A 20,790-nucleotide genomic window follows, 5' to 3' on the forward strand; every position below is an offset into this window, starting at 1 on the left:
ATGTATTTATATATATATATAATAATATAATATTATTATATATACATATATGTACAGTTTACATTTTAACAGGATCCACATCTAGTCTTAATGCAATTCGGTTGAGTTCTTGGTCGGGTTGGGTCCGAATGGACCCAAACGCCTAGTTATCTTATGTGAGACCCAGTTTGGGCCTCGATTGGATCCCCCGTCGAGATCCAAATCCTGATGGTGTTGTCTAAGCGATGAAACCTGGCAAGCATCAAAAAGTTCATCGATCCAAACCCGGTCGATGAGTTTCTCAGAAAAGTAACAGGAATAACCCCGTATCATTTCTGAAAAACCCAGAAAATTTGTGGCATGTTAGGGGTATTAGCAACAGACACAAACATATTAGTAGCATCCTACTAACTTTGAATAAAACTTAGGTCTATACCAGGAGGAAGCAAGGAGGGAATAGAAAACAAAATAAAACTAACATATATGAGAGAGAGAGAGAAGTGATGTAGTGAGCAAGAGGAAAATGCCATAATTGGTCATGGTGGGATTGTAGCTCTAGTAGCTCATTCACCTTTTAGCATAATCAATAAGGGCAGAATATAAGACTTGAGAAAGCTCACATGGTTTAAGACTTAGAAGTGACATGGCCATAATTTTTGTCATTAATTAAGATCAGTGAAGAAGCATGCTCACTCTAAATTGATGGATGGCACACTTCCACAATATCGATAGTTAAGATATATAATTTTTATGTTTATTGAACTCCACATAAGTTATTGGTCCACACCAAGGGCAAAACAGTTGTGTGATTCATAAACTATGTCACATGGGTGCGGGTGCGGGTGCGGGTGCGGGTGCGGGTGCGGGTGCGGGTGCGGGTGCGGGTGCGGGTGCGGGTGCGGGTGCGACACGGCTGCGGCGCAATTTCAAAAATTTTGGACACGGGGACTCGGCTATATATATATTAAAAATATATATATATATATATATATAAGACTCGGTCAAAGTTGTGCCCATTAGGGGACAGGTGATGAGTTGTGAAGGCATTCTGTACACTTTCTTCATACAAGAATAATTCACTTTTGGGCACTTTCTTCATACACTGTAATAATTCACTTTCTTCGTACAGGAAAAAACCATAAAAACTTGAGTTGTGCCCATTCTGTACTTAAAACTTGAAAGTGTACAGGTTTTTTAGTTGTGATGGGTTTTTTTCCTTACAGCTGTAGCCCAGAAAATTTAAAAAAAAAAATTCAAAAAAAAAAATTCAAAAAATGGACCAAAATGACCCTGGGTGCGTTGACCACACCCAGGGTCGGGTTGACCGAGTCCGAGCCGCACCCGTGTCGGTGCGTGTCGACGCGGGTGCGGCGACCTTGGAGCCGAGTCCGTGTGACATAGTTCATAAACCTCTTGAAAATTAAAATACAACTTGTATCTCAAGCTACAACGAGTCTGAACTGAAATATCTTAATCTTTTTATAGATTTGAACTAATGGGACTTCAAATAAATAACACATAAAATCAATATTTTTCTACAGCTTATTGTGAAGTTCAAATTAATCAAAATGTTTTTTGAAGACATGAAGCCATAAGATGTGAAGTACCAAGTAGGTGGAAAGAAGGATGACAAGAGTTAAATGACTAACTCAAAGGATCAATTAAAATACATAAGTGGCAAAGTAGCACAAGGTTGAGCATCTCAGCTTACCTAAAAAAAATGGGCCAAGGCAAGGAAGACAATGGAAAAAGAAAAAAAAAATACAATGTAAAACATACCAAGAATGCCACGAAAAATAAGGAGGCATTTGTTTCATGCCCTATCCTATGAAAATGGCTCTCTTTCATGGGAAATAAGGTCTCTTTCCTACAAAGGGTGAAACAAACTTGTCTATGGAAAATATTACGGTGGGACCCACATAATAAATGCAAAAAAATAGATTTACTGTCAAAAGGGGTTCATACCTCCCCTGATGCTTCCCTTGAGTGGGAGTGTAACAAACACCGCCTAATGGATTTGGGGTTTAAGGTTTTTTGCAGTACTAGCTACCATTCCAACGATCAACATAACCAAGAAGACTTGTAAGAGACTCTATGAGAAAGTCTGATGGCTCCATACTTTGGATTTAATCATTTATGGCGATATTGGCTGCTATTTGTTAAAATCAAAGGTGATGAGTCTTATGACAGGTTGATTTTTTATCATTACATGTATTTTGCTATTTCTATTGGTTGCTCTTTAATATTCTTTTAGGGTGCATATGTTACCCTGAAGCTTAAGCTTAAAAGGATGACCAGATGGGAAACACCTCATGAATTGTAGGATCGACATCAATATCAGGTAATAAAGGGTCAAAGAAATTGGGAACCTAGAATGCTGATAAATGTGCCAGCTACCAAGAGAAAATTGTGACATCATTAGCATGCCGTAAATGTTGAGGGGTGGTGCGATAAGTACCTGAGTAGATGTAAATAAGTTAAAAGAAGAGGGGGGGAAAAGAAGAGAAGAGGGATACCTAAAAAATGTGAAATTTCGAGAAACCCATACAGGTTGGACTTTGTGATCATACCACAAATTTCCCTTTAGATTACCAAGAATATAAATTTGAAGTTACCAGAGATTTTGCCAGCCTCATACTTTCAGAATGACTGCATGAACATTTGTTGCTTATTTTTGAAGACAGGATGTCCATGTTCATAAAGCATTCTTTATTGAAGTCCACATTAACTTATCACGGATATAGAGGGAGAAACTTTAAGTATAGGCTTAGTGATCCAATGTGTATCCAATAAACAATTGCAAGTTAGCACAAGCCAAAGTAATGCATTAAAACTTTTGTTAACATAGGACTTAACTTGGTCTTTTGCAAAGAGGTATTTAATAAAAATCGACATAAGTTTTATTTATCTCATTTAACAATCTTTATTAAGAAAATGAATTTCTTAAGATATTGTCAATTTTCACCATGAAGCTGCTGATGTCTTGATCCTTCTTAAGTAGATGACTGCTAGTTGCCAAGAAATGTAGACTATGCTTGAGCTTTAGTTGTAAGCATAGAATCAAATCTTTGAATTTGACATATGATAGGTTGAATGTGCTAGCTGGAGCAGAAGAGTTGCACTATCCCCCCCCCCCCCCACTCCACCATAACCACACACACACACAGAATTTATATTTATATCTTTACACTTAGATGTATATTTTCTGGATGCTCAAGAAACAGCATACAATTTGCAAAGCAGAAGAAAAGAAAAAGTATTCATAGAAAATAGAGAAGAATAAAAGTTGTGAACTGACCAAAAGACATAATGGCCGAAATCGTTTATCAATTGAAGAAATAGCCCGAAGAATTCCAGATCTAATAATACCATCATTGTTTTCAATTGAAATGTCACATTCAACGCCAGTCCTTCTGTCCACACATTTCAAAATTGGGACTCTAGCTTTTAAAATAGGAACAACATCCGAGAGCTTTCCTTTGCCTGCAATTTAGAGAACATAAAACAACCTCATCCTCTTGAAACCAAGTTGACCAACTGGGATTAAGAAAAAGTTCATATCATTTTTGCCATTCAGCAGTTTAAAAGAAGTTAACATTAATGTATAAAAATGCTATGGCAAATACTGTAACAGTCTCGAATTCAAATGATATCATAAACTTGCTTTTTCATATAATATTAAAAGTTTTACTCAGAATTTAAAAAATGTACATATAGATTTTCAAACTTTCTGAATTTGTTATCACAAAGTAATTTAGGACTCTCGTCTAGAAACCACCTAGATGCCTTTGGATACTGGTGCCTAGGCACCACCTCCTAATTCAAAAGCATATCTATCCAAGTGCAACAGAAGTACTCTATATAAGATTTTGTTTGGATCATCAAGTGACCAATATATGCTAGCTTTAAATCGTACTGAGGACTAAATGGATCCAACTCAGCTGTGTGAATTTGGTCAATGTAGCAAAATTATGAGTTAAAAATATACAAGTTAGACTTTCTGTATTGAACTTCAATTTGGAACAAAGCCATTTGTGCCAAATGATTCTCATTCAAACGCATTGTAACCATATATGGGCTCAAGTGAGACCAACTGAACGAAACTTGAATGTAAGTACCAACTTCTAATCCAGTCCCACATGGGTTGCACTTCACTGGACATAAATGGCCAAATTGGATCAAGCACTTCGAGCACATATAGTGGACACAGTAAGGATGCATTGGAACCTAATCAAACCCTAATGGTTCCACCAGTGTGCGAATTGCAGTAGGCTGGACTTAAGTGGCTTCAAATGGACCCTATGACAAAATTTAATCATATGAGTCAATTATGGGTTCAAACATATGGAACCAAGGAGTGGTGGATTCATGTTCACTTCAGGTTAGATTAAAGCGAGTCCAAATCAAACCTATAAGGAGATTAGCCCATGTAGGATGTGTATTAATATTGGATCAAGGCTAGGTCTAATGGGATCCACATGTGCCATAAGTTGGATCTGGTTCAACCTATTAATATGAGACGTTGAGATTTAGCTTTGAGATTGGATTCTTCTAAATTGAATGTATACTAGAACATGTGTCACATGGATATATGGTTGGGTTACGGCCATTTTTATGAAGTTTTCAATATGACTAGTATATAAGGGGACACAATATGGGGGCCAAAATGGAGTATCTATGTGACTTAGACTAGAATAGACTAAGTTGGATTTGGATCAGTTGGAAGCATCATTCCTTTGAAAAAACATTCCTTCCCCTTATTTGGTAATTGTGCTTACTTAAATAGACACATGCATGCACATGTACAAAAGGACATCCATGCATGCACGTATGCATCACATTTCAGATGTTGATTTGAGATATGGTTGAGCAAAAAAAAAGCTTGATGCCATGGGCATATGGTTGTAATTTATTAGATTAGATAGGATACCAATGAAGTTGCAAACATAAGAAAGAGCCTAGAAGTATGGATTTAGAAGTTCCGAAACTAAATTATGGTGTACCACTATAACCTCTTATTATGGCTAAGAATGCTGCTAGAGATAAATTCCAGTGTTTGGTCAACAATGACAAAATTGAGGGTATCGTTAGGAAGACAAGTGCAGGATGAATGACATGTAGCCAAAATGATACTTATTCATGCATAATTGACTGTCTTGAACAAAAGCACTGCTCCTACACACAAAAATTAAACATTGATATACAGTGAGGAGCATTTCATGAGTCATGACAAAGAAGTAAAAGATAAGATTGAGGGCATGTATTGTATTCACTTATTGTAAGTGGGAGTGCTTAAAAATGAACATTATGATAGCACCAACAGCATCAGTACAACAGCATGTCAACCAATATTTTAACAGTAGAAATTGAAGACCAAAAAGTAAGTGCATATGAATCAGATCTTGATGTAGTATTAATCGCATCCCAAACGAAATAACCTTGTAAAGAAAATAGTGCCTTCATTAATTTTTTAAGCAATGATATCTTCTTTTCTCGAGGACAGAAGGACCCATCATAATCAAAATTAACTGACAAATCTAGATCACTTTTTGAAGTGAACATATCCATGATAAATGATCCAAATGCTTCCACTTCAGGAACACCATTTACAGCACCTGAAAGACAAAAGCACAAAAGAATCTGAGCTTAAAAACTCCAGGTAAATAAATCAAGCATACAAATGAAGCACCACTGAGTGCAAAAGTTCCATCAAGGAACCAATATTTGATAGATACTATATATATACTGCAGCATTCAACACCATTAACTGCACATAAATATTAAATAAATAGAACATATGAGAACCAAAAAGCATAAAAACTTTGAACAGAAATAGTAAGGTTAAAGAGAGAATAATTGCACAAAGTGATCTTTACAAAAATACATAGTGAGTCTTACAGATATACTAAGGGACAAAAAAGTCATTCCATGTAAATGTAAGTAGAGAACTAAACTAACACTAAAAATATTCTATCCCAACCTTCATCAGATTTTTTTTCTTTTAATTTCACAAAGCATGGTGACCACTAATCGCCAACAGTTACAAAAAGCAAGGTAATAGACGTAACATCAAAAATTAACATCAGGCCTAAATCAGTCTAGCCCAAGGTTGCCAGACTAGGAAGCGGAAGCGAGAAGCGATGCATTTTAAAACATATAGGAAGGAAGCGAGGAATAAAAAAAAGAAATATAAGAATTGAATGAGAATCAAAATGAAACATAAATAAAAACTAAAATAAAAGTGACTAATATTAAATTTCATGATTTTTTAGTGTAAGAATTAAATTTTGACAAAATTTAAAAATGATGACTACCAATTTAGAGAAAACACATGGAAGTGAGTGAGAAGAGTGAGAAAACACATAAAAGAACATGAAAAGTTGAATAAGAGAACATATAAGAAGAGATGAAGCGTGTGGAAAGCATAGGAGAAGCGTGGGGGAATCAAGTTTCGAAAGTGAGGAGTATCGTGCTTCCGAAGCGAGCTTCCCACCTATCTAAGAAGCTTCCGGTAACTCTGATCTAGCCAAGATAAATCACAATGAGGCCATTTTGACACGGCACAGGCTTGGATATCCCCATGGATGGCATGCCAAATCAGGCCTAGAGTGATTCACTACCCTTTAAACACACTCGCATTTCTTTCTAACCACAGGGATCTCCAGGTCGACAGCAGCCACCATTTCCAAATGGTTTTCCATCTTTCCTGTAGCAAAAAATATGCAGGCCAACCAGGAGTTCACTGATGCTGCCAGCTAGTGGTAACCACAACAATATACCAAGCCAATCTATCTTGAAAAGCTGCTGAAGAAAAATGACAGAAACCAAACATATGTTCTGAACTAACAAGAGGTAGCCCCTTTTTCTTGAGATTGCATTGTGTATTAGCTTTGTCATTTATGACCAACCACGTGAAAACTTTAGCCCTTGGTGATGGCCCAAAACTCCATATCACATTCTTGGGGAAAGGTTTCTCCAAGTGTCGAAGGAGAGTACGATAACAAAATGCTATTCAGAAGTTCCAATCTGTTATCTTTATGTGTGACTGAATCCTCAAAACTGTTTGGGTGTGAATCAACCAATATATTCAATAGCTGAAGCCACTTTGCTAATTTCATATCCTTGAAACCTCTCCCAAATAGGATAAACCATCCTGCACTTTGATCCCAGCAGTGGCATACAAGAGCTTCATCTCTAGATATCTGAAAGATCAAGGTAAATCAAAGCCAATGGTTCCAAGCTAAACCACTTTTTTTGACAGAATTGTAACCTATTGCCTCCAAGTTTAATGTCCAACAACAAAGTGAAGTCATTGATGACTGAAATCCAATCTCTAAACTTTGTGGATCCTCTTTTCCATTTGTTTGAAACCTCTTGTTTCAAGGACATATCGCTGATATTGTATTCTGCAGCTTCTACGTATGTGTTTGGTTCTCAGCCCTTCAGTACTTCACAAAGAAATACTTTGCATTCATAGGTGCATCCCGGAAACACTTGAGATCATATATGAGAAATAACAAAAGGAAGAAGAGAGAGAATGCGCTTGGAATAAAGAAGAGTCCAGGTGGCAGGTAGATCTCTATTCTAATATTCATAGTATGTTACACACCCCTAATCAGGCTTTTAACTATTATTTGCATTATTTGTCCTTAAATTACAAGTTATGCCCCATGAGAGGTGAGCATTATAATATCATAATTGAGTATATTTACAACTCTACCATCTTATAACTTGGAAAACTTGATGGATTATCTTCCTAACACCCCCTCCCAAGTTGTACATCGTGTTTAAACATATACAACTTGTCCTTGAAAAGAGATGTCTGGCTCTTGACAGTCTTTTTGTGAAAATGTCAGCAATCTGCAGTTCTTAACAATATGAACTTTGCTTCAAATTCTTCCAACATGATAATCTATTTTAAGAGTATTTAGATTTGTCATGAAATGCCACATTTAATGCCAGTTTCAGCATGCTTTTGTTATCACAATATGCTATAGATTTGTCAATATTTTATCCCAACATATTCACTGAACTTCGTATCTATACCATTTCTGAAATTATCCTGACAAGCACTCTATATTCTACCTCAGTGTTTGAACACACCATACTCTTTTGCTTCCTACTTCTCCAGGATATTAATCTTCTTCCCAAAAATATACAATATTCTGATACCGTTCTCTTAGTGTTAGGATCTCCAGACCAATGAGCATTTATGTATCTAATGACCGATTGCATCATATGTTTTCTGGAGTCATTTCCATAGTATATGAGGCCATGAGCTATTATTACTTTTTTCATATATCATTATTCTTAAGTGCTGCCACATAAACAGTTATAGGCAAATGCATGAACTGACAAATATGATTTGCAGCATATGATATGCCAAATCATGTAACAGTGAGATATTGAAGGGCACCAGAAATTAGGGATGTAAACGGAAAGGGTTTGCGTCAGAAATCCGACTGACCAGAGTCAGTTTAGTCATATCTGCTAATGTATTTTACATCCAATTAGCGATCAGGTCCAGATTCGGTGGAGTGAAATTGAATTCGGAGTCGAATTCGGTTTTATAAACCAATCCAGCTAATTGCAGGTGCATTGAAAAACTACTTTGTAAAAAATAGAGGAACGTTTTATGTCATGTAAGGCACCTAAAAGCTGTAATAAGTGCTATTTCAGAAAGACCACCAAGCATAATTAGGTACAGCTTTTACTATTTTTATGCTTTTAAACATGCAGTGAATTCCAAAAAGTAATAAATGTGATTATGTCAATACCAATCAAGTAATGATAAAATAATAAGTGTTTAACCATTTTCAATTTTTTTATGGCCTGCACATGCATCAAAGCAATGAAGACTTCCCAATGTTCAATACAATGCATATCTTTTTCATTTGGATTTGGTGCTAGATATCATTCGAAAGGTCAAATTCAGATTTGGTTTAAGCAAATTTACATCCGTCATTGAATCCTAATCCAAATTCGATTAAGCTAAATCCGATTAAATCGAATTCAGTAATGCTTAGATCCAAACCAAGTCTAACCCATTTACATCCCTATTAGCAATATTCCCATATTTTTTTGGGTCATTTAATAATTCTCGTTCCCTGGACAGCCTTCTATTCATAGCCTATGATGCATCAACAAGTGTGCAACTGTCCATGTTAGATTTGTGAAGTAGATAAACAGCATATTAGGTTAAGCACAAGCTGTTCCATAGGACAATCTAATATTATGTATTGCTAGATAGAGGAAATTTTGGGTTATTGTTGTATTGAGAAATGTAAGGCTAACATGTAAACCAATTATCATACATAAATAAAACTACGAGGCACCCTATTGGGTACTCTCTTTAGTCACTCTTTTTGTAGCCTTTAGCACCTCATTCTCTTCACTCTCTCTTATCTCTAACATATTTTGTGTCATAATTAACATCTTTGGTTATTTTCTATTAGTAAATGCTAGATTAAGAGAGGTATTTAATGTAACCACACCATTTTTAATATATTTCTTGAATTTGTCTCTTCTAGGCCCTGAAGCATATTGAGCTTGTAAACATTTTATTTTATGATACTTATTGGTCAATAAAAGTTGCCCCATCGTGCATTCATTTTCATGAAATATATACAAGTTTGTGTGATTGTTTATATAGTTGTAATAACTATATTCAAATATTATATGAAAAAACACATTCATTCATTCTTACTAACCATCATAATGTTGGTAAATAAGTAAAGTTTGTCTAGATCTATAATCGTGTATACATATGTTTTGTGCTTTAGCTATATATGTCAAACCTATTTCTAGTACATTGATGTCCACTTTAGAGTCTACAAACAAGTTAGAAAACCAAAAGGATGCAAGTTAACGGTTACTTTTATAAATGTTTACAGTTCCTAATGTCTCCTAAATGATTCCCAGGTATCCTATTTCATGTTATGATATGATTCCTTGTTGTTTCTCATTCCCTGTTTCACATGAGCTTAAAAAAAACCCACTTTTCTGTTTCTCTTCCTAGCAACCTTGCTTTTTCACAGTTGCAATGCGGCTAAATGAGAGAATTAAAAGAAACTCTAAATACTTAAATCACAATGAAAAGTAAAAGCAAGTATCAATGTCGAAAAGCTGACAACAGCTTACCCTGAATCTTTTCCTTTGCCAATTTGTTGAAGAACATAACTAAGTTGCTTCGTTCTTCATAGTCATTTGGCTTTGGATACAAAATTGCATTTACATCTTCAAGTAATACTTCCAATGTGGACAGAAATGTTGGAGTAAATTGCCACTTCTGCAACTCCTCTGATTCAATTTTTTTAGCTCGTTGTAGCAAGGCTAAATGTAACCAAAAATTTTTATCCAAGAGACCATGAGCACAATGTAATAAATTAAGAAATATCTTAGGTTAATTACCTACTATAATAAAAAGGAAACGAGTGAAAGAAGCTGATATACCTTTCTTTGAAACTAATTTCATGGCATAAATCCTACAAAAAAAAAAGAGATAAGAACATAATTAAGTAGGAAGGTGTAGCAAAATCTAGTCATTTACTGAAATTGAGATGAAATAGATGCAAAAATGTTGGATGCCATAAAATGAATTCCTACTAAAGCCATATATTGGAAAAGGAAAGCTAGATTATTATATGTACAAAGTTGAATAAATTATCCACGGACTATAATTTCAACGTAAGTTGATCCATGTAGCCCTTGAATATATCTCAGTCATAGTTACCAATATCATTCTCAGTAATTTCTCAAAGAGGGTTTTTCTCAAGGTTTTTACTAGAAATGGTTTTTCTCAGGAAAATCTTGGAAGTTTTAAAAATTGCAAAAATTTACAAAATAATAAGAAATATAAGAAAATAACAAGAATTGTATTGTTTTTCTTGCAAAAATATAAAGAAACAAGTTTGAAAATTTTTAAAATACAATACAACCAAAAAAAAAGAAAAACTAGGCTTAGAATCAATGTTCTGATTAACATATCGAAACTCGTATCGGACGGGCCCGAGATACAGGTGCATCATACCATATCGTATTGTATCGTAAGACACAGCAAAAAACTCAATTTAAAATTCACAAAAAAAATGAAAAATACAAAAAAAAATAGGAAAAAAATCATAGAATGCAATTAAAAAAAAGAACATAAATATAAGCATTATGAGTAATTAGACAGACAAAACATTCAAAACAAAACTGATAACACTACTAACAAACATCTAACAAAAGTTGCAACTCATAAGCATGTTTGTTTGATATCAAAGTCATACACTACAAAGCAAAACAAAAGAAGCATCCTAATCTATCTATGTTTTTCAATCATAATGAAAACGATATTCAAATAATGGATCTTCTTCTTCTGAGTTGTCTTCTCCTTCCTCCTCATTCAGCTTTGGGTCAGCATAATCATTATTTTCATCATCTACCTGAACCTCCAGTTGCCTCCATTCTCCATCATTATTCAAAATACCAGGATCTTCTTCTGCCTACTCATCCAACATGTCAAGATTGTCACTACTGATGGGGTTGTAATTGCTTCTCTGGAGTCTTCTCGATTTTTTTTGTATTTGTCTGCAACCTTTCAATATTAATTATAATACATATTGTATAAATTAAATGTAATACCTGCGAATTCAATTCATTTTAACTTTTAAATTTGAGCAAAATTCAAGTAAAATTTAAGTTAAATTCAGGCGAAATTCAAGAGTTTAAGTTGAACTAAGACTCTAGTTAGATCCGGTATGAGTCATAGATCTTGTAGGAGATCAAATTTGATGATTTCGATTATGGGTTAGTTCAAAAAATGCAATTTTTAAAATTGGTCGACCTCCATTTTGGGTTTTCTAACTTGGATAAGATTCATAATTTAGTTGTTAAAATTGATCGGGCTATGTTTTGGACTGAAATCAGGTACCTTATGAGACTCAGGGGTCATGCCCAGCCCATTGGGGTGCCATGTGCCTACGTGGTGGCCCACAGGGGTTCAGGGATGGCCAATGGCTTTTATGGATCTTGGAAGAGTCATTTTCAGTTCCAAACCTTAATATCTGGATCCAATATTGATTTGAATTTCATTTATGGATATAGACATTTAATTTAAGTGTTGGATCTGAAATTAATGATTGGTACCTAGATCCAATCCAACTGAGATTTGATACAGTTCAAGGTTTTCGGATCCGGATCACTTGGATTGGACCCAAGTTGAGTGCTACCTAGGTGGGGCCCACTTTATCTTCTAGAGACTTCATGGAAGAGGATCTCTAACTAATTCAAGAGGGTGGAACGCCTTTCCTAGTGGACCCCATATTTAATTAAAGATTAGTATTTTATTTTTGAAGGATTCTTAAGAGACCTAGAAGGTTGAAAGTCTTTTAGAAAAGGAGTTTAAAGACTCACCTAGAGAGTATTCTAGGTGGGACGTATCCAATAGTAGGGGACGCCCCCCCCCTATGGCTTTTATTTAACCTATCTCTCCCAATTAAAGTGTATCGCTTTTTTCTTCCTCACATCTCCTTCTTCTTCTCAACCTTAGAGGTGATCTACACCTCCATTAGACACCTGCAACCATATTGGAGAAGACCCAAATCATTTCGGAAGGAGGTGCCTATGGAGGAAAAAGCGAAGGTTTCGTTACGAAAAAAACGTTTTCGAGGTAGGGGATTTCTACTTACATGGTGTTCGATTTTGGAATGCATTGCCATACCCTCTTTTGGTCCAGAACTTGGATCTACATGTGATCTATACCTAAAATGTCTATGGTTATTGGATCTACATGAAAAAGATTTGTGTTTTGGTAGATCGGTTTTTAGAAAAACGATTTTGCAAAAGGCTAGTTTTGAAACCCTAAAAGCAAAAATTGTCATGAATATTTAGATCTGTATTTTATTGGTTTGTTCAGCATGTATAATATGTACAGAAAGATGTTTTTTTGAGTTTTTTATAAATCATAATGTTGTAAATCTGGTTTTTGCCTAGATTTGTGTTAAAAATACATAAAAATCATTTCGTAGTTTAGAAAAGGCAAAATCATTTTTTGTATATTGGTTTTCTTGTTTGATTCAGATTGTTGTGAGCATCTGATGTAAAACCCGTGATTTTTAAGGATTATTAATAAATAAAGAACTCATTTTTTATCTCCAAATTAGAAATGTGTTTCTAGCTTTTGAACTTCATTTATTTTTTTATTACATATTCATTTGTTCATTGAAGCCAATCAGGGTATAATTTGCATTTATAGAACTATTTTGGGCTATAAATCACTATTTATATATATATATATGATATTTAAATATATTTTTGATGGAGTTTGTAAATTATTGGAGTGTATTTATGTGTTATTTGACTCTTGGTAATGATTTATAGGGTAATTTGCTATTTTTGGCTAATCTTGTTATAATTGACATTTTTTGAGTTTTTGGCATTTGCGATCGCACAAGAAGGGTTCGTTGTATTGCTTGGGTAGCGGTCTTTACGGACTTTGAAACTCCTTGGTCTTTTGAGTTTCGATTCATTGTTCTTCACATTATTAAGGTAAGATACCCTAACTGAACTTATAAAGAGCATGTTTAGGCACTAATTGTGTAAGCATGATGTTGCACTGAATATCTAAATGAATTGCAAATACAAGTTATGCTCGTACACTTCACTTAATTGTGGATATCTAGGACTCTTGTGATTATAGTTCGGAGATCATGCTTGTCAAGATTGTAGTTAGCGAAATATAGAGTGTGTTTGCTGTAGGTACACCTGCGTGTGGGTTTGAATGCTTGTGCACTTATAAATGTATAATATGTACGCAATGTGTGTCATCATACTTTAGTTTGCGCATACTATGTTGCTTTGTGTGTTTGTATGAATTTGATACATGGTGCACATATAACTACTATGGATATGTATAAGTTGTGTTCGATGCATATTGTGAATGTTATATATATTGTCTTGTCATACGATGGACACATTTATTCTTGTATAGAAGAAAGCATGCAAATGTTATAAATTGTTTTGAACTTGTATGTCTTGTTTGCTTGAGAAATATATGTGTATGATGTACGGTATGATGGTCAATGAGATTTTGACCAACCCTTGCACAATTATATCTAAGGTGATATATCGATTCATGTGGTGAAAAATGCATATGACTTTTATCGTGTATGCAAATCTCGAACTACGTAAGAGTTATGTATGTTGAGGTTTAGTTACTTCATATTATGAAATGTGCATGTTCACGTATGCATGCATAGAACTCATGTTTTGTTTACGCATGCTTCAAGGTTCAATTTACGAAGTGCAATATTATTTGTGGCGATGATATGATGCGTAAGCTAATATGCTTATGTATGATATGATTTAAATGTCACGTGAAATGAAATTATGAATGCATGTGATAAATGTTTAAGTTCAATAGTGAACTTTGGTTCATGAAGCCTTATTGGTTAAATGTGTGATTTTATAATTTTAATGTCATATAAAGTGATGTATGGTGTGATGCTTTAATTGTATACATGTTTATGCCCGTGTTGATGGCTATCGACCCTGAGAGTAGTCAATTGTATTGATGTATGTATCACAATAGTTTTCACTAGATATGGTACTCGTTGAGGAATTATTCCCAAAGGATTCTCTCTGAGGGTGTGCATGACCAGATCAGGTAATCCGGCTAGAGCGGTAAGTCGTTGTGAAGAAGTGCATTGTCCAAGAGCGAGTAGCCCGCGAAGACGGTATATTCTTGTGAGGAAGTGCATTGTCCAAGACCAGACAGACCATCCGTCTAGGGCGGTAACTCCTTGTGAGGTTGTACATTTCCCAGACCAGGTGATCCAGCGTGGATTTTGTAAATCTTTATTATGAATAAATGAAATGTTATGATGAATTGTGATGATCTTCTGAGTTGATTGAGATAGCCAGTTATGAATCTATAGATTTGGCTTTTCTATTATAACATGATTATATATTGAACTCAAATATGATAATCAGATTCTTATTGATTTTAGATCTTGATATGAGGTTATGATTGTGACGCTTATGTTAGCGTATAGGTGAATGACACATCAGGCCTACAAATGACTAGTTTTGACTTATTAGGTGAATGATAGATCATGCCTGCATAGTTTCATTGCAAATGATTGTCTGAGTAAATATATCACACCTATCATGATTGATGTGTATTATGAATATCTAACTAAATTACTTATAAGGCATGTGCGTGTGTTTCACGTTGGAATGGTCAAATGTGATTTGACTTATTGTTTATAAGAATTATGAATGCACATGAAAATGATGCAATGATCTGAATGTCTTATATATATATATATATATATATATATATATATATATATATATATATATATATATGTGATCACTTGTATAACTTGAATGCATATAGATTATGCTTTATTACGTGAGAGTTAAGGTTGAATAGAATATTAAGTGATAAAATGCTTTTAAATGCTTTATACTCGAATGCTTGAAATGAATGACTCATAGGACGTTGTTCCCTTGTCTATCACTTAACGATTGATGAATAATATATCTTTACCTTTAAATGCTTGATATGTTTTCTTTAAGTTTGAGTTTGGATTGCTTTACCAGACTTTAGTGAGTTTGACACCATTTTATGGGAGACAGGTAATGCAGGTAAAGTATGATGAGCAGTTTGAGCGAAGGGCTGGTCGAGCTGCATCCGCGAGGGTCCACTCTTACCTTGCGATCTTGGTATTCATGATCTTTTCGTTTTAAGTACTTGATCATGTAGAGACTGAAGTATTTTTTCATACTCTGATTTGAAATGAAATTAAAACTCTTCATATTTCAATCTTATATTGTACGTGGTTTGAAATGTGTATATCCCGTACATTTTGATTTGATTGTTATCTTTAGTGTAACCGCGCCGAAAATCTTAACCGTTTTTTAAAATCGTTTCCGCATTATAAGATCTGATTTACTTATACTTATAAAAAAAAATTGGTTTCGAAATTTCAATATTTGAACTATAATAAGGTTAAAAAAATTTAGCGTTACATCTGATGAACTCCAAAGAGTGCAAAATAAGCAGATTGATCTGATAGTAATTTCATTGGCAGTCGATTTATGACATAGACAGTTGAATGAAAAGCTTTCGTCCATAGGTTTAAAGGAATATGAGTGTCATGTAACATACTCAGTGCACTCTCTACAATGTGCCTATGTTTTCTTTCTGCCACACCATTTTGTTGTGGTGTGTTTGGGCAAGATATTCGATGACCTATTCCATTATCTTGGAGAAATTCAGTAAATTCCTTTGATAAATACTCTCTTCCACCATCACAATGGAAATATTGAATTTCAGTTGAAAATTGATTACAGACTAAAGCATAGATTGAGCAGAAAAGCTTAAAGACATCAGATTTATGTTTCATAAAATAAATTCAAGTGTATCTGGAGTAACTATTAATGAAGGTAACGTAATAACGACTGCCCGATAAGGAAGGTTGTGAGGCAGATCCCCAGACATCAGAATAGACAATTTCAAAAGGCATAAAAGTTTTTTGATTTATTGGATGAAATAGAAAAGCATGACTCTTACATAATTGACAATTGGAACAAAGAGAAAAATCAGCCTCAACATTCAAACTAGACTGTGGCACAAGTCCATTAGACACAAGCTTCTCAATAAATGAATGATTATAATGACCAAGACGACGATGCAAAATCTCTAGCTTATTACATTGAGATAGACTAAAACAATCTTTGAATGACATTGGACGAACTCGCTGTGAATTTATTAATGCATCACGAGCTAGAAGAGACTACTTGAAGACATACATGTTTTCTTGTCGTTCTCCTTCAACGAACGTTTTCTTCATGAGAAGATCCTTGGCATATACAGGAGTAAATTTGACAGAAGAATTAGTATCATTGACAAGTTTAGAAACAGAAATAATGTTTCTAACAATACTAGAAGAATGGTAAACATAAGATAAAGGTAACGAGGAATTGGGGAGTGAAAGGGAAATATTTCCAACATGAGAGATAGGATGAAGAGCACCATCTCCGGTTTTAATACTAAATTTACCATGATAAGGTACGAGTTTCAAAATCTTACCAATATCACCTGTCACAAGTGCAGCAACCTCGGAGTCAATATACCAAGTCCCCTGCTCAGTTTGCTTGAAGCTCAATTCTGAAAGAGCGAAAATCAGAAGATTCTTCACATTTTCCTTTTCATCGCCTTTAGGACCGTCCCTTGCTTGTCCCCTAGTAGAAGGCCTTGCAGCAACTTGCTATTGCCCATGCTTGATATAACTCATTTCTTGTTCTAATTGCTTATTTCAGTTCTTTATTGTCTCACTTGTGCACCTATTAGTTTTTCATGAAACTGACTCATTTTATGGGCAGGTGGTGTTTCGGACTGCGATGGCACGATGGCGTGATGCGATCAAGATGAGACTTTTTTTCTGACGTTTCGCTCCTGAGGACATTTTGGTATAAAGTTACTTTAAAAATCTCTCTTTTGATTAAACTCTAAATGATTAAAATTGTGTTACAAAAACTTTGTTTCTTCTTATTTCAATAAATATATTAAGTTGCAAATTCTTTTGTGAGAGAAAGTTTGCGCTGTAATGCGCTCAAGGTACAGGGACTTGTTATTTCAAACATGATTTTCCGCTGAACCTCTATTTCAAACTCTGATAAATGGTCGATTTCAAAACTTTCAACATTTTCATAAAAAGTTTAAGTCCTAGATTTTGGAGCGTTACATGGTAGATGCATAGATATCAAAAATCAGAACAAGACTAAAACATGTGTTATTTCATAACATATAGTTTCAAAATAAGTAAAAATGAGCATGGTGAACTTGTTTCGATAATTAGTGACCTGTGGGTACGCACAAGATAAACGTAGAAACAACTGAGACTATCTGGGGGTTTATTATTTCATGTATTTTAAAAACCCGAACAGCTAGCAGAGTCCGTTCCTAAGGAGTCGACCAAATGACCGAAAAAGAATTCCCCAGAGGCCACTTGTTATAGGGTGATGCATCTGAACTTCTGCAAAAGTCATTGGGATCTACCACCTTGGATAATATTTGATAGCTCAATCCCCTAACTCTGATGACTGAGAATACTGAGTCATTGTTACTCGGAGAGCGTAGTTGTTAACAACTTGTCCATCAGAGCTTTTATATCATCCTATCATCTCCCTGTAATGAGATATTGCGGAAATATAAAGAGTGTTTATAAGCACTTACAACAATGAATAAAAGAGGCAATATCACAAGTCCACTAAGGGACAATACAAACACAAGCCTTTAAAAAAGCAACAATATAAAAAGCCTCTTATTGAAAAGAGAGAGAGCTCTCAAGAATACATACATACAAGGGGTTCACCACTATTTACACAAGAGGGAGTGGAAGGAAAAGGAAGGCCAAGGGCATCAAAAGAAGAGCCCAAAAGGAGGCTCCCATGGAGTCGTTGGGAGCCCCCAACTGTCACATTTGTGACCGTTGGGGGCTCCAACGACTCTGTGGTTGGAACCCCTTTTGGTTCCTAAAAAATACAAAAAAGAAAAACAAAAAATAAAAAAATGAAATTATATTTTATCAAAAAATAAAAATAGTTGTTTTATAAAACAACTATGTGAAATTACAAAAATACCCCTATCGGGTATTGATGTAATATATATATATATATATAATGTATATATATATATATATGGAGTACATTTTAACACCCCCCCCCCTCAAACTTTACGGGGAAATGACGGAAAATTTGCCAAGGAGAAACATGAAGCGGGGAGCCGGAAGGGCTTTAGTAAAAAAGTCCGCCAACTGATATTCTGAAGTGACATACGATAGAGCAATTGTTCCTCGTAAGTATTCATCATGAACATAGTGGCAATCCATTTCGATATGTTTGCTACGCTCATAGAAGGTATGATTGCTGGCAATATAGATGGCACACTTGTTGTCGCAATATAGCTTTGAAGCTTCGGTAATATCAACCCCCATGTCTTTAAGCAGACTGCGAAGCCATACAAGTTTCATTGTTGTGGTTGCCATAGCCCGATACTCAGCTTCAGTAGATGATAGTGAAACTTTTTGTTGCTTCTTGCATCGCCAGGCAATCAAAGAGTCCCCTAGAAAGACACAAAAACCAGTAGTTGAGACTCGATCATTAGGATTACCTCCCCAATCTGCATCAGTATAAGCAAGAAGATTCAAGGAAAAAGAGGATGATAGAAATAGCCCTTTATTGATGGTGTTCCGAATGTAACGAATGATCCGGAGAACAACACTCATGTGCACAGTTGTAGGAGCATGCTGAAATTGACTAACTGAGTGAACCGCATGGGTGATATCTAGTTTGGTGATGGTTAAGTAGGTGAGAGACCCAATGAGTTGTCTGTAGAGTATGGGATCTTCCAGAAGAACCCCATCATCCAACCGTAATTTGGCATTAATAACCTCGGGAGTTTCTACTTTTTTATCATCAAAAATGCCAGACTTAGAACATATATCGGCAGCAAGCTTCATCTGTGACAAAATATATCCTCAAGAAGAATATGCAACTTCAATTCCAAGAAAGTATCTAAGAAAACCTAAATGAGACATATCAAAATTATTTTTTAACATATTTTTAACATCAATAATACTATTTTGATCATTCTCAGTGGTAATCATATCATCAACATAAAGTAACAACATAACGATACTAGTACCTGCGTTTTTAACAAAAAGAGCAGTGTCAGTATAACAAGAGTAAAATCCTAATTTTATCATGATATCACTGAAACAATCATACCAAGCCTTAGGGGCTTGTTTAAGGCCATACAACGCTTTTAAAAGCTGAAGAGTTTGCCCTTGCTCAATATTAATTCCAGGTGGTGGATCCATGTAAACTTCTTCATTTAAACTTCCATTTAAAAAAGCATTTTTTACGTTAAGTTGATAAATAGGCCATTTTTTGGTTGATGCGACGGCTATTAAAGTCCTGACACTGGTCATTCGAGCTACGGGAGCGAATGTTTCTTCATAATCAATTCCATATTCTTGTGAATATCCCTTAGCGACTAACCTAGCTTTATATTGTTCTAAAGATCCATCGCTTTTAGTTTTGACTTTGAAAACCCATCGACACCCAATAGGTTTTTTGTGTGGTGGTAGATTAACTATTTCCCAAGTATTAGCCTTTTTTAGTGCATTTAGTTTAACTTGCATTGCTTCAATCCATAGAGTCGTTGGGAGCCCCCAACGGTCACATTTGTAACCGTTGGGGGCTCCAACGACTCTATGGTTGGAGCCCCTTTTGGTTCCTAAAAAATACAAAAAAGAAAAACAAAAAATAAAAAAATGAAATTACATTTTATCAAAAAATAAAAATAGTTGTTTTCTAAAACAACTATGTGAAATTACAAAAATACCCCTATCGGGTATTAATGTAATATATATATAATGTATATATATATGGAGTACATTTTAACACTCCCTTGACAGAACCAAAAAATAAATGGGTACGTCAGGTCTTATTTTATCTGACAACTCATTCAATATACTCTAGTCTTTTAAACCAGAACGAGCATCTTGCATGTGAAGGCGATATCTCCATTTATGTGATTTTCTTTTAACCATCGTGCATTGTCGCACTACAAGGTTACCATAAACCTCCAGTCCAAATCATCGTCGTACTAACATGTCGTGCATGTCTGATAGTACCACTACGGTGAAATAGATATTGGTTTATCAAAAAGAAACTCAGACACAATATTTGAAAAAATCAATATCCTGTGACTTAGGATGGAAAAAATCTGAGTCATTCTAGATACAGAAAAAAAAG

At 34.9% G+C, this 20,790-nt stretch overlaps 1 protein-coding gene across 3 annotated transcripts in view; it reads right to left on the reverse strand.

The window, feature by feature from the left end:
* Window positions 1-20,790, reverse strand: part of LOC149846952 (uncharacterized) — a 133,595-nt gene that overhangs the window by 93,431 nt on the left and 19,374 nt on the right. For all 3 annotated transcript variants that reach the window (XM_089996684.1, XM_089996683.1, XM_089996682.1), the window contains 4 exons: window positions 10,432-10,463; window positions 10,120-10,311; window positions 5,418-5,594; window positions 3,278-3,462 (listed from right to left, as the gene is read on the reverse strand). In XM_089996684.1, coding sequence (XP_089852810.1) covers window positions 3,278-3,462; window positions 5,418-5,594; window positions 10,120-10,311; window positions 10,432-10,453 — 576 coding nt within the window. In that variant the 5' untranslated portion in view covers window positions 10,454-10,463. The remainder of the gene's footprint in view (window positions 1-3,277; window positions 3,463-5,417; window positions 5,595-10,119; window positions 10,312-10,431; window positions 10,464-20,790) is intronic.

This window comes from Nuphar pumila, chromosome 2 (genome assembly GCF_984573655.1).
Source record: "Nuphar pumila chromosome 2, dmNupPumi1.hap1.1, whole genome shotgun sequence".
Taxonomy (NCBI): Eukaryota; Viridiplantae; Streptophyta; class Magnoliopsida; order Nymphaeales; family Nymphaeaceae; genus Nuphar; species Nuphar pumila.